Source organism: Camelus dromedarius, chromosome 2, assembly GCF_036321535.1.
Source record: "Camelus dromedarius isolate mCamDro1 chromosome 2, mCamDro1.pat, whole genome shotgun sequence".
Classification (NCBI taxonomy): Eukaryota; Metazoa; Chordata; class Mammalia; order Artiodactyla; family Camelidae; genus Camelus; species Camelus dromedarius.
The window spans coordinates 26,145,783-26,160,740 of record NC_087437.1 but is presented as its reverse complement, the minus strand read 5'-3'; the positions used below and the strand labels follow the sequence as shown (position 1 = coordinate 26,160,740).

Sequence of the window (14,958 nt, the reverse complement as noted above, 5' to 3'; positions counted from 1 at the left end):
AATTCGGTAACTTCCATGAAAGAATTTTCTGGAGAGGGGTGGCCAAGGTAGCAGAACAGCAAGACCCTGAGCCCACCTCCTCCCAAGGGCACATCAAAATTACACTATTTACAGAGCAACTCTCTGTGAGAATGACTTGAGGATTAGCAGAAAAGACTTTCTACAACTAAAGACTAAAGAAGAGATCACAATAAGACAGGTAGGCAGGGCAGAGGCACAGTATAGCCGGGGCTCGCACCCCCGGATGGGCCGTCTGCAAGCAGGAGGAATATCACATGGGAGGGCTCCTTCCGAGGAGCCAGAGGCCTAAGCCTCATGCCAGGCTCCCAGCCTGGGGTCCTGTACCAGGAAGACAAGCCCCTAGAACATCTGGTTTTGAAACAGAACACGGGGCTTATGCTGGAGAAAGCTGGGGAAGCAGAGACTCCACTCTTAAAGGGCACGTGCAAAATCTCATATGCTCTGAGACTCAGTACAGAGGTAGTAGTTTTAAAGGAACCTGGGTCACTCTCACGTGCTGATCTTGGAGCGCGTCCTGGAGAGTCAGGAGGCAACTAGGATTTCCCCTGGGGGTGGGGATGGTGGTCATTTGGGGAAGCTCATTGTGTTGTGACAACCCTGGCATTGGCAAGTGCCATTTCGGAATCCTCCCTCCAGCCTGTTAGCACCAGGGACCTAGAAGTTAAAATGTTAAACTGTCCATTGTTAAAATGTCCGTAATACAGTCTAAAGCAGTCTACAGATTTAAAGCAACCCCTATCAGAATACCATGACATTTTTCACAGAACTAGAACAGATAATAACAAATAACACTGAAATTTGTATGGAACCACATAAGATCCTGAATAGCCAAAACAATCTTGAGAAAAAAGAGCAACGCTGGAGGCATCACATGCCCTATCTTCAGACTAAACCACAAAGCTACAGTCATCAAAATATTTCTTGGATGATTGATGGCTTTTCAATAGTCCTTTCACAGATGGGGAAACTGAGACTTAGAAAGTAACCATCCCAGAATCTCCAAACTGGTATGTGGGTGGTTGAGGTTTGAACTCAAATCAACTGGATGTATTTGACTCCATCTTAGTGCCTGACTCATATAAACTAAAGCTAATATCTTAGTATAACACATAGAATTGATAATATCAAGTCCCATAATCCTGGGCCACAGGCTGACAAGATTATTACCCAAATCATCTTTTTTAAAACATTGTTTTTTATATTGTTTTTTCTTTGATCAAAGGAAGCAATTTGTAAAGAAGATGAAAATCTTTTGCTCCTCACTCTCAAAAACCACACAATCTTTATTATATTACCTCTGAATTTGGATTTTAATTTAATGTACATGAGGAAACCCTAGCAAGACGGCAGGCCCAAATGCTAGTTACAAGTAATTCAACCATGTTAGCCAAAAAGACAACACATAAAGGTTATTTATGATACATCCATCGTTCTGTTTTTTTCTCATAAATCTTCAAAATGAAAATTGATCTTAGCTTCTCACTTTTAATGTGCTCTCCTCCTTTGGCTTATGTAAAACTTCCAAAGATATCCACGCCTCTATATACAAAGAAACAGTGTGGTGGTAAGCACAACCGTATGTATTTTTCATGCTTAAAGAAAAAATTATAAAATATTTGCTTTGAACCTGCTCTTCAATTCTAAAAGGAAGCTAATTTGAAAGACTTAGAAATTTTACTTAAGTGGCCGAACTATTTTTTTAATCTGAAACTGACATAAAATTCTAACTTGAGCTGAGCTGGTCGGAAAGGAGAAGGAACAACTCTGGCCTCCCTGAGCTTTGTCAGTCAGGAAGCAGATAGGAATTGGCAACCCCAAGAAGAGAAGAGTAAATTTAATGCGTCTTCTCACACGCCGACAAGTTAGAGCAGCTCATCGGAGAGGTTTAAACTGGTCCGTCTCCCTAGAAGGTAGAGAAAGTTAATCAATTACATCATTTTTTTTGGCTTGCTTTCCTCCCCTCCCTTCCCCTCCCCACCACCCCTCTTATTCCTGCCCCTTGTTGATTACCTACTGAATAACTTCTATGCTTTTCTGACTGTGTTTCGGAGCTTTAATCTGACACTTTAGGTTTATGGCTTTAGGTTTAGGTTTAGGAGTTCATTTTATTTTCCATCATTTATTATTACAATTAATTTTGATCAGGGCCACAGAGGGCTCGAGGGATGTAGCTGAAGCCACAGTTAATAAGGAGAGAACCCAGGGACATGGAACCCAGAGGCTGTGCTCCTTTCCCTGAATCCTCACTGCCTCCCCGATTTTCACCCTCTGAGTAAATAACAATGAGTGCAATGTGCCGAGTCCTCTCGTTGTTGACCTGGAGGCACACCCATCACCCCAGGTTAGACGCCCACTCAGCAACCTTAGGAAGTAGGTTTAACAACCACATTTCAGACAAAGAAACAGTTGAGGGCAACTGACTTGGCTCAGACCGCAGGCATCGTTTCTGTCTGTTCCCTCATCGAAGGACCTTCTCAATAAATGCTTTCTGCCTGAATGGCTGGGTGTCAAGCTGCACATGCACTGTGGAAGTTCAGCAGGAGGCGGTGGGGAAATTAGACTCTGAGAGGTCAGCAGCCCAAGACTCTCCAGCCTGTCCTACGGGGGGAGGGAGGCTGACCAGCTGTGCCAGAGGCAAGCGGCCCACAGGAAAGGGATTCTCAGCAGGCTGGTCTTTCTCAACGCAGCGCTCACGTGCACTGACATATTTAGTAGGGAGGTTTCCTGATGTCTGCAAATTTCTTTCCAACGGTTCAGAAAGAGAGTGAGCAAATTAGTGGATCTAGGTGAAATGCACATGTGTTCCTTGTACTGTTCTGAATTTTACATAGTTTTGAAGCTATCCAAATAAAAAGATGGAGAAGGAAGGCAGGAAGGAAGGGAGGGAGGGGATTCTGGTGGTATCCGTTCACCCTCTGTGATTCTCCGGTGCCAGCTACACTGACAGCTGTGGAGTTCATCTACTGTCTTTTGACTATCAAGTGATTTATTCATTAAAATTGCTAAATATGGCATCTGAATAGATGATAATCACTGAAAGGGGTCAATTTACTGCACGTATGCATATGTTTTTAAATTTATAGACAATCCTCAGATTTTGTAAACTACTATTTTCTATTCTAACAGCAGTTTGTATTTTCAGCAAACTTGCAATGCAAATTTGCTACCTAACTAAAAAATATAACTTCTGTGAAAGCAGAAAAGGAAATACTACCAGTGTTTGAAATGAGTTAGCTGATTTAGCAAGCATGAATTAGAAGATTCAAATGCTTGATATTTTTAACTGCTATCTAAAAAATAATTTTGATGGATTACTAACTGGTAGTTTTCTTTTCTACCCAATTGTGTTTTAAGACTAAAAAAATGTAATTTCAACACAATAGAACTGAAAATTTATAGAACAAAAACTCAGTAGTCAGTGAAATTTATTTGTAACACATGCATTTTACAGTTGATTTGGGGGTATTTTTTTATTTATATTTTTATACTTTAAAATATATGATTGTTAAAACTTTTTTGAATAATATAAGCTAGAAGGGAGGGAAAAAGTCAGTCTTTTTACCTACAAACAACTCTCATTTAACATTTTGGTTGCATTTCCTTTAGGTCTTTTTCTATTCATTGTGGTTTTTTTTTTTAATCTGTATATTCTGTATACATTTTTGTACCTTACTCTTTTGAAACAACACTACCTCATAAGCATTTTCAGTATTCCTACAGTTTTGAACAAAATCCTTTTAAGGTAGGGGAATGAAAACAATAAAAAGAAACTCTGGGAGGATATATAAGAAATTATATAACTGCCTTAGCTGGCGAACTGAAAGAATTGGGAGGATGGAAGACAAAGGCGGGGCACAGATTTTCCAACTGAATACTTCCCTGGAGCATAACTGTTGACCTGTATACCTATCATACTTGTAGGAAATTTAAAGAAAATTATTTGAATCACTTAAAATTTGGACATAATATTATACTCAGTAGATAGACCTTTACTTACAGTTATTTACATAAGTTCCCAATTAAGGAACTCTTGAGTTCTGTTTAATTTTTTCCCTCATACATCATCAACCTGTGTTTTAAAATAACTTTGTGTGTGTGAATAATTGCCTGATCTGGCTTGTTCATTGGTTGAAATAATCGCCCTGTCTTACTGTCCCTAAGTTTACTTTTATTTTTCTTATTGTTGATAATTTACAGTCATATTTGGAGAGTAAATTCCTACTGATTCCCTTTTATTTTTTCCATGTAAGAACCATTTCTCTCTTAACAAATTTTCCAGAGAAAAGAAAATACCCTTTCCTATATTACTTGACAGCTTTAACCCATGTCGAGATCTCTTTAGGAAACAGGACATTTGGGGACAGACCATGATGTGTTAATCCTGACAATATGTGCATGTAATAGATGTCCACTTCCTGGGTATCTTCATGTCAACATTATAAACCTCCATATATGTATGGAGTCCTTTGCCTCTAGGTCTACGGTCAGCTGGTCTACAGTAAGACTGAAAACTTTGGTCAGCTTCAGCCTGGGTAGGTTGGCAAGCACAGAGGGCTGAACAATGGTCCTGTGTCCCTCGGCTGAGAGAGGGGCTGCCTGGACTTTCCAGCCTGACGTGGGTTTTCTGCAGCCGCCGCCCTCTCCACCCCCAGATCCCATTAGTGCTGGTGGCCTGACCTGGCCTCCTGCATGGTGAGAAGAAAGGACAAAGATCTCAGCTTACTCTACAGCAGCCACAGCAGCGGCAGTCTCCACACAGGGTCCCCAGGAGGCCGTTGATCACCTGGATGGCACAGATGATCATCTGGACCACTCCGATGATCAGCAGGATGGAGAAGAGGGTCAGATTCCAGGGAATCACGTCTTCAGGCTTCTGGCACTTTTTCCATAACTCATTGTCATTGAGGTAGTCCCTGTTGGGGACATGGGGGAGAGAAAGGAGACATTAGTAAAAAGTATGCAATACCCTAGACTAAAAAGTCACCGGAATGATTCTCCTTCTGCAATACTATCCACCCAAAACATAAGCTCCGTAAGAAAAAAAAATCCTATAGTAACCCTTCTAAAAGCAACACCTGATACTTAATTATTGAGTATATACTATGTGCCAGGTCCTGTCCTGAACATTTATTTCTTATAGAAACTTTACGGTTCTTTTTTTTCCATTTCACAATTAAGGACATTGAGGCACAGAGAGGTGAAGTGACTTACTGCTAGGTCACACAGCTCCTGAGCTACAGAGTGCTTTCTGTGAGCTTACCCAGAGGATGGGTCAATTTATTACCTATGAAATGGCCAAGAAAATGAAGACTTCAGGAGCAGAACCTCACAAATGTTCACAGCCTTTATCTTACTGTCATCATTAGGGACCATGTGGATTTCTGACAAATTATCTGTCACATCTAGTGGCCATCTGAAGCTGTGTCAAGTACAGATGTGTCATATAGCTAAAGGGAAGAGCTTGACTGTTTTTGGGGGTGGGTAATTAGGTTTATTTATTTATGAATGGATGTCCTGGGGACTGAACCCAGATCCTCGTGCGTGCTAAGCATGCGCTCTACCACTGCGCTCCTCTCCCCTGGAGCTTGATTTTTTTTAAGGCTTATTTCTAGCCAAATTGTGAATTTGACTTAGCTAACGTTTTTGTTAACATACAGGGATTCCACCTGCAAAAAGATTCATTTAATTAAAAGGAAGCAATCAATAACCTGCTGCCTTAATACACACTTTATAAAAACATTGCAGTAGGAGAAACTGCAGTATGCTTATAAAATATATGTAGATACAAGGAGTCCACTGCACTGTAAGGGGCATTGTGCCTCGCAGGAGAAATGTGAAGTATGTGATCTTTAAGACAAAAATGAGGGTAAAGTGGGTAAAATCTCTGGATTAGTATAATTCCTTCTCACATTCTTAGAGCTGCAAATTGGTCTCGCCCTCTTGCTTCACATATCTGCTACCCTTTCAAGGCCTCAGTGGGAAACCTCTTCCTCTGGCTATTATTGCGTTAACGTCCACCTTATTATTTTTAGGCCTTTTTGACAATCTATTTCTGATCATTTCTCCAGTGCATCAGGACACGTTCATTTTAAATACATCTTGTATTAATATTTTGAAAACCCTTTGAAGTCATGGATGATACCTTGGAATTTAACAGAGCAGAAGGGATAAGGAAAGAACAAGACTTTTGCTCTTGATTTAAAAACAAACATTGTCCATCGCATTGATTTGCCTTCCCATAAGAACAGGGGCTCTAGCTGCCTGCAGGCTGTCTGACTGGTACCTCTCTGTAAAATGGGGTAACAGTCTCTCTCAAATCACAGGGCTCTTGGGAGGATGAAACGCGTTAACACTAGTGAAGTGCTTACGACAGTGCCTAGCATAGAGTAAGGGCTCAGTAAGCCCTAGTATGTCATTACTTTACTTAATCTGAGCAGTCTGGTCTAAAGGAAAACTGTTTCTTTGGATTCAGATGGACTTGGATTTGAATCCAAGCATCCCTCTGACTGGCTGTGCATTCTTCATGCAAGTCACCTACCACTCCCACCCCTGGCCTTCGCACGTTTCTTCATCTATAAAATGGGCTGAGAACAACCACACAATTGTGAGAATTCACTGGGATAATTAATATTAATACCTTATATATTGCTGTATGAGACATCTTTTCAGTGTGTATTATTTTTTAAACGATCATCTTTCTGTTCTGCCTTTTTCCATGTAGTCCTTTCTATCTTTACAATTTTTAAACTTGGTGATAAGAGGATATAAGAAGACACTATTTTCCAGGCACATTTGTTAAAGAAAAGATCCTAAGATGAAATAATTGGCCATCCTGAGTTCATTCCCTCCTCTGAAGTTTGTCCAGTAGTGGGGTGACAGCGCCTCCTGGTGGTGAGGTTGGTGAAACGCTCACCTCGGAACGGGGAAGCAAGGCTTGAGTTGGGTGAAGTCGGCTCAGTCCCATCACTGTGAAGGGCATTCCCACCTGAGCTGCGGTAACTCCATCAGCCTCAGAGTAGAACGCCATGGATTTCATACAGCTCACTTCTTGCCAGCCACAAAGGCAGCCGAAGGAAGGGACAGGAGAGCCTGATCACTTTGCCTGGATAATTCAGGCAGACTCCTCAATGCTCTTCCTGCCCTCAGCTGTCTTTGGTCCCCTCCTTGCTTCCCGGCCCTCTGGGTTCCCTCTGGTTCAGAGCACCCAGGACCCTGAGCTGCCCTCAGCTGCCCATGTGTCTGTCTTCTCTTTGCAACTGTACATCCACAGGGGTGGAGACCATGTCTCCTATCTCTGTCCCCAGTCCCAGCACAGGGAGGGCTCAACAAATAAGCGGCTTTCCTGTACAGGGTCACACCGACGTGTCAGGTGCTGGGCTAGCTGTGTCACAGCAGAGTGTGAGGTTCCTTGCTAATAAGTAGTCCTTGAAGGGCCGCTGCAGATGGTCTTAACTGGAAGTGCAGGCAGAACACCGAGACGGATCAGTTCTGCGCTTGGTGGGAGAGCATGCTCCTCACCACTGAACTCCCTCCCCAGGGAGCAGGATGGGTTGAACGGGCGCTGTGCTTGGCTGAGTCCCCGGTCCCTCCCCCAGGGCTGCTTGCCCTTGGCCTGGCCTTCGGCGCTCCCTCCCACAGCTGTCCCCATGCCCTGGGCAAGCTGCTTCCCTTTCAGCAGCTCGGGGTCAAGGGAGAGGTGGCCAACTGTCTCAAAGGAAGACCTTGGATGGGAGGAGGTCCTACTTCAAAGGAAGCCAAGAGGGCGTATTTCAAAATGTCCTAGGTTTCTTTTTCCTTCTAGAATGCTTCTTTAGTATGGTTCTCATGACAGAAAAAGTTAACTGCCTTTGTTCCTTTAATATGATTGCTAACAAACATTTGAAAGAAAAAAGCACTGAATTCTATGGCACTGAAGGGCCCTGAACATTGTGCCCCAAGCCGGAAACCTGAGTCCACCTTGATAAACTTCCCTCTTTCTTCTCACTGATGGTTCCATCTTAGACCGCCTCTGAAATTTCTCTCCTTCCTTTGAGGCCCCATCCCCCTGCCCTGGAGATGCTCAGGGTCTCAGCTGTTTGGCTGCTCCCACCTCTACTTGGCTCTCGCTTTCAGCTACCAAGCTCTTCTGTTCATCCTGCACGTCGCTTCCCAAACGATTGTCCTAAACTCTCAAGTGGTCATGGTTTGTCCTGCTTGAAGTCCTCCACTGCTCCCCGATGTCCTGAAGGTCCGGCCTGCCTCTCAATCACCCCCATCCTGGGGGGCGGTCCCTCTGCTCTTCCCCCCAGCATTCACCCTGAGCTCCTGGCCACACAGAGAACTGTCATTCTCTGAGCACGTGGGTCTTTTTGTGGTTGCCTCAGGACTGGCTTCTCTCTCTGCCCAAAACATGCTTCCGCTCCTCTCTGGAAGCCACTCTTCTGCACAACTTCCCAAACCAGCCCAGGTCACCTCCTTGGAGAGGCTTCCCTCGCACACCTCCACATCACCCTTCCTGCAAGCGAGGGCCTGTCCCATGTTGTGCCCCTAACTCAGCCTGTGCTCACGGGGGCAGGGACCAGCTTTGTCCCTCTGGGCCCCATGTCTGGGACAGGCCTCTGCACCAAGTAGGGCACCCGCAAGTGCTTCCCTCTTCTAAATTCTCCTGCTAATTACTAGCTGTGGAGCCCTGGGCGAGTTCACCTTGTGAACTTTATTTTTCTACTTTAGGGATAAGATTTCTTCTGAGATTTAGTAGGAATCTTAAGTGAGATAACGCATGCAAAAACACTTAGCCCTTAGTCTTCAGAAGGAGGAAGCGGGGAAAAAAGGAAGAAGAGGAGAAGAAGGGGGGGAAGAGGCTGCTGCTGCCGCTTGGTGATGAGGGAGACTATCCTGAGTCCTCTCCTTTGGGCTCATACAGGTGATTATTCCTTTCCACTCGCTAAGTGGCTGTGTATGTGTGTTACACCAGCGGCTACAACTCCTGTGATGCTTGCACGCTGGGATCCGATGGCTAGGAAGAGCCCATGGGAAAGTAAAGTGGCTGGAGACAGAAGCCCCCGAGCCCTTCTAGACAGACTCTCCCAAAATCAGACAGTGCAAATCAATATAAGTTGCGTTCTAGAAAAAGCACTGTGACTTAGGGTCAGAAGACGTAGATTCAAGCTTCCATCATGAAGAGCAGTATTCCTCTGGGCAAGCCCCTTGTCCTCTCTGGGCCTTGGCCGTCTTACCTCTGAAGGATGGTTGATAACCTCATGTGCTTTTTCTGAGAATCAAATAAAGCATTGTGGGTGAAAGCACCTTGTTAACTGAGGACACCAAGTGACACAAGGTTCAGGCATCATTATAAGAAACTCAGGATGAGTTTCTGCAGTCCGAGGGGAGGTTTGGAGCTGGCAGGGGAGGTGAGGTCGTAAAGGAAGATAGGACACAGGATGCAGGAGGCCATGGGATGCTGAGGACAGCCTGCCAGGTGGCAGAGGGTGTGGTGAGACACTCCATCTGGACCCATCCCCCTGAAAGCCCTGCCTGCAGCAACAGTGACACATTCCACCCGAGAGCGGACTTGCACTTTACATGGGATTAAATCCGAGAGTCAGGGCAACATGGGAAAGCACATGAATAGTCAAAGTCATCCTTATCTCATAAATCACCTGGAAAGTGTAATATATATGATTTTGTAATAAGCCCCTATGCAGCCGTTTTTGATCATATCATAATTTAAAGCCACTATGCCGATGTCTAGGTAGTCAAACATTTTTCCCTTCAGATAGTGATCAAAGCTGTAAGGTGAACAGAGGAGGGGTGGAGAATTCTGAAATGTTCCTGCTGGCCTGCACAGTTTATTCTGGTTTTGTTATTAAACCTGTCTTATCTGATACCTGTTAATGGATGGGTTAGTGGCTGTTGTGAGGAGCAGATGAAACAACACATATGAAAGCATCTGTCACAGAGAAATGGGCGATAGCTGGGTCTGGCGTGGATGCGAACTTGCTTTAGCAGGAAGACAGACACAGAGGACTTTGAAAAGCAGTGTCTTGTCTCTCGGCCAGGCAGGCATCTCCCGTGGTGGCCCACAGCCCAGCTGTCACTGTCCCCACCTGGGACATTGGTCCCAGCCCACCTAAGCAGGTGTGAGTGTGCCAGGGCGGGTGTGAGGCCCTCGCGTCAGAATATGAGACCAGTGCCTTGTTACTTGGCACCTCTTGTGTTTCTTCCTTTCTCCTTGGTTTTGGACATAGATTTATTCTGATTGATTTTAAGCTCATCAAGGGTAGTAGCATTCACATTACAGAATAAATAGAAAGCGTGTTGAATACTGTCCTGATGCTGTTGATGGAAATGCTAGGAGAAAGGTCCCTCCAAGAAGCCGTGCTGTAGCCTCATAGACACAGCCCTGGGTGAGGGAACGGGGCTATCGGGGGAGGGCCCAGGGGATGGCTCAGCCATACGCCGTCCGAATGCCACGCTCAAGCAAGCCAGCCCCACGGCAGTGAGGCCCCGACAGTCCTCCGTAAGAAGAGAGGGCTTTCCACATAAAATAAACACCCACGGGAGTCGCTGTGTGCGATACGAGGCTACCAGAGGCCTGGTACTCCCGTTTAAGTACAGAGAAGGGTGAGGATGATCATTCACGTGAGACACTTGTGAAAAAGCCCAGACGTCACGTCATAACAGAAACAGCATCCTTCACCTCCTCTGTAAGAAGCCTGCTCCTGAGGTCCTATAGACCCTCACTATGCACTAATAAACAGAGGTTTGACTTAATGAACTGGTGTCCTGTAGAGTTTTGGGGCGTGGACCCACCTGTGTGTGGGAGGACCCGATAATCAGAGTTCCTGGCTGCTTAGGTATGTCAGACCCTCTGTCTGGGTCAGGCAGAGGGTCTGCAGTGGTGAGCCAAATAGAGATGGTCTCAGCCCTCCTGGAAGTTCGAGTCTAGTGCAGTCCTGCCTAGTAGACTGTCCGCTGTGATCGACACGTCCTGTCTCCGTGATGGTCAGTGCACTCACGCATAGCCGTGTACGGCTGCTGAGTGCGTGAAATGTGGCTAGTGTGAGTGAGGAATTTTAAGCTTAATTTTGTTTAAATGAATTTAAGTCACCACGTATGGCAATGGTCTACTGCATTGGGCGGTGCCGTCAGTCTGGGGGCAGAAGAATGAGCACTAGAAAAAGAGTAAGACTAAGTTAGAAGACATGAGTTTGAGCCCCGGCTCTGCCCACTCCCCCGCCCCACTAACTGGGCGACTTTGAGCAAGTCGCAGTATTTAGTCTGCCTTGGTGGGGGGTCACAGCCTCTTGATGTTGCTGTGGAGATTAAATTATAATTTTTTAAAAGTTCTTTATAACTACAATGTTCCATGAAAATATGAAGTGTTATTTTAATGAGTTCTATTAACATTATTTCTCACGAAGAACCTACAATATTTTCAAGGTCATTTTCCATAAAGTTGCACCTTAAAAGATTGTTCAGTTATCCGTCCTTAGGGGTGTTAGTGAAAGCCTTTGAGCTCTGTTGAGGAGTAATCATTCTCATTTTCTGTGATAAGATTTGCAATGGGAGCCGCTGCTCTCTGTTTACTAGTATTATTAGTTGCCTCGTGTTGCTGTGAATAAATGTTTTCATTATTTCTCCTGGTGCCTGTCAAAAGAGCACTTAGAAGTGAGAGCCTGTGCAACCTCACCCCACAACTCCAGCTCTGCCTCAAAGGAGCATCATGCCTGAGACGTGTAAACTGAAGATGGCGGGACATGCGCAGTGTCCCCCTCGGGTCCTTTACCTGCCAGTGCCCCCTGTGGTGATACGTGGGCACAGCAGGGTGTACCTTACCCTTCCAGGAAGGGGTAGCCCCAGGTGTTGTTGGCCAGGAGACATTTAGGACCCTTGTTGATTGAGACAGCTGAGACGACAAATGAGTATCCGGCACCCAAGAATCCGACCACAGCAAAGATTGTGGAGGTAAACATCTGGAAGAGAAGGAGAGAGATGGCCAGGTTCTTAAGGGGTCCAGAGGTGACACTCAGCACACCTAACCAGCCTGTTGTTGAGCGTGGCGACTGCAGGGAAGTTATGGGGTAGGAGCCCACCTTTACTGGAAATGGGGCCCTTGGGGTCTCCTAGAATGAATTTTGGAGTCTCATGTCCCTCTTTTCACCCCCATCCCCATATCTTTTTCAGCTATTCATTGATGACTCAAATGTTAATTATGATTTGATACATTTGAGCTATGGTTTTTAATCTTATTAACAATAGACTCTCCTTCACAGGGCTCATGTGGAAGGCCAGTCTATTATAGAATCAAACTCTTAGAATGGGAAGTGATCTTAAGGTTTCTGGTCCAGTCATCTGACTGAGACTATGTCACGGTGGGGCCTCCTGTGGCAGGAAGGTTCTCTTATGAGAAAGGGTAAAAGTCTGGAACTTCTCCTCATCAGTCCTAGTTACATTCCTTGAGTTCAAAAAAATTAAGTCCGACCTCTCTTCCATGATGTAGCAACCTTTAAAATATCTGAAGATATTTCACATCTTTCTTACACAAAAATAGTTTCCATTTTACATCTTTCCACCCCTTCCACCCTCAGAAAGTCTTCTCTTCTTTGGGTTATATCAGCCCAACAATTCTGGTTCTTTTAAATATTTTTATACGACAGAGATTAATTCGTGAAAAATAGATTGTATTGACATCTTTCTTTTTTTTAATTATAAAATCAAGATAGAATATAGAATATAAAAGGCAGAAACAGTCCTGGGGCCCAGGCTAGCTCTTTGTTAGAGATGAAAAAAATGAGGTCTAGAGATGCAATGTCTATTCTAAACAGGAATTAGAAAGTAGTGTGGAAACATTGACAATTTTGGAAATAGAGGTGGAAAATGACCGCCTCTATTGCTTTGGTGACAAAAAGGTACAGTGCAAAGCACAAGAGTTTAAAAGTCAGCAGACCCAGGCTCAAATCTCAGCCTTGGTACTTTTCTTGGTGTGGTGACTCTGCATAGTGGATGTATCTTCGGGGGTCTTAGTATTTTCATCTATATTATGGGTACAATAAAGCCTACCTACAAGATCAGCTGGGAGAATTAGATGTGATAACCTAAGTTAAATGTCAGGTACTTCCCATTTCCCCGTCCCTGTATACTATCAATCTAATCACAGTACATACTTGGGGAGTGGGTTTGATGGTGGAGAGGACTTAATTGCACCCAGACAACTGGAGTCTGTGTGCTAATGGAGTTCCCGCTTAGCCAGGATTCATCTTCATATCATATGTAAGTATTTTTGATGCAACTTTCCAAGGCTCATCTCTGGCTCCCTGGGCCGTGTCTGACTTCCCACGGAGAACCCACCATCCCCTCCCCCGTACCTCCCAGCCCCAGGACTCTGGGACTCTATCACAGCACAGTACCTGCAACATGCTATTGCCTCGCTGTTTATGTCTGTCTTCCTCACCCAGAGGACAAACCTTTGAAGCCATGAGCAGTGGGCTATCTGAAGATGGTTAGGACATTGCTCCACCCCTACCACCAACCAAACTTTTTTTTTTTTTTTCCTAGCTTATCAAAGGCACTGGATAACTACTTATAGGGTGTTTTCAATGACTAGGGTTTCATATTACACCTTATTTAGATTTTTCTCTTTAATTTTTATGTTGAAGTTACCCTAAATGTATTCTCACCATCAAGAACATTTGTGAATATAATCTAGGTCAGAAGTAAATGAAAATCTTGGTCAGCTTATCGTATTAGAACAGGCAGTCTCTTGTCCAAAGGATGTTTTGTTAATAACTTTGGAAATTGCTGATTATATACAGTTAAATAGGTCTCATCCCTGTTGCGCTTCTAAGAATCTTCGTGATAGGCCAGCACGTGTGAAGCGCCAAGAAGTGGACATACTATGTATGCTGGAATGTAAGGAAAATTATTAGCCCACAAATTATGCTTCAGATGTGAGGGAATTGCCTTAGAATTGTGTCCTGATTCCACCTCTCAGGCAATAGGGCATTTCCTGCAATTTGAACAACCAAGTATTGTGTGGTAAAGACATTAGTCAGAAACAACCCCATTACTGTTGGATGACAGAATTGTCTAAAAATTTCTTTCTTAACACAGATCTGTTAATTATTCTAGGAAAGTTGTCCTCACTATTTCTAGTTCTGGATATTACAGTTAACAAGCCTTTTAACAGGTATTCTAATGTGAGCATGCTTAGTGTTTACAATTGTGGGGATCATTAATACATACCTGCGAGAGGAATGCTGGAATGCTGTCTTTGTCCTCTGTGAATTGATATTTATGACAAAGAGTGAACTTGCCACTGACAGCATCATACATGGATACCAAAGTGTCATGAAATGGAAGAGGAGAGAAAATGTGCTATGGGAAACTTCTGATGGCTCCAAAGGTGCCTTTAGTGGGAGCAAAGACATCGATGCCAAAGAAGCATGAAGACATTTTAAAATAAATGAATGGAGAAGAGTAATATATCAAAATCAATACATTAGAATTAGTTTATACTTTGTACATGTGATTTAAAATACGTGTGTGGCGCTGAAAGTTTATACATTATTAATGTTAGTCAAAGAACTTTTTGGAACTTCTTTATGAGAAAAATTATAGGTGGTTTTATATTGCGTTTTGCCTTATATTTGGTAATATGCAGAGTTTTCCAATCTCATTGGTGCCTATAAATTTTTTCCCATTAATTCTTGTAAGAACACACTTTGGGACGCTGCCCCAATTTAATGAGAGCTTATCTAGGCTAGTTCTGTGTCTCTGAGCCCCCTCCATGCTCCAATCAAATTGCTGTTTCCTTAGACACAGCTGGTATAAATCTAGGAATGGCCAGAACGCTCCAGTACAGCAATTGGAAGCGAACACTTGGTGGGTTTTGCCTTATGTTTTACCTCCTGCTCTTTCAGAGTGAGGCTCTGATAGGTCTGGAAACATTTTTGCCAT

The 14,958-nt window shown here is 44.0% G+C and overlaps 1 protein-coding gene across 1 annotated transcript in view; it reads right to left on the bottom strand.

Annotated features, from left to right (window-relative positions):
* Positions 1–1,299: 1,299 nt before the first annotated feature.
* TM4SF4 (transmembrane 4 L six family member 4) overlaps positions 1,300–14,958 on the bottom strand; it is a 22,680-nt gene continuing 9,021 nt past the window's right edge. The window contains exons 3-5 of the mRNA XM_010980557.3: positions 11,839–11,975; positions 4,745–4,934; positions 1,300–1,924 (exon numbers count right to left, since the gene is read on the bottom strand). Coding sequence (XP_010978859.1) covers positions 1,907–1,924; positions 4,745–4,934; positions 11,839–11,975 — 345 coding nt within the window. The 3' untranslated portion in view covers positions 1,300–1,906. The remainder of the gene's footprint in view (positions 1,925–4,744; positions 4,935–11,838; positions 11,976–14,958) is intronic.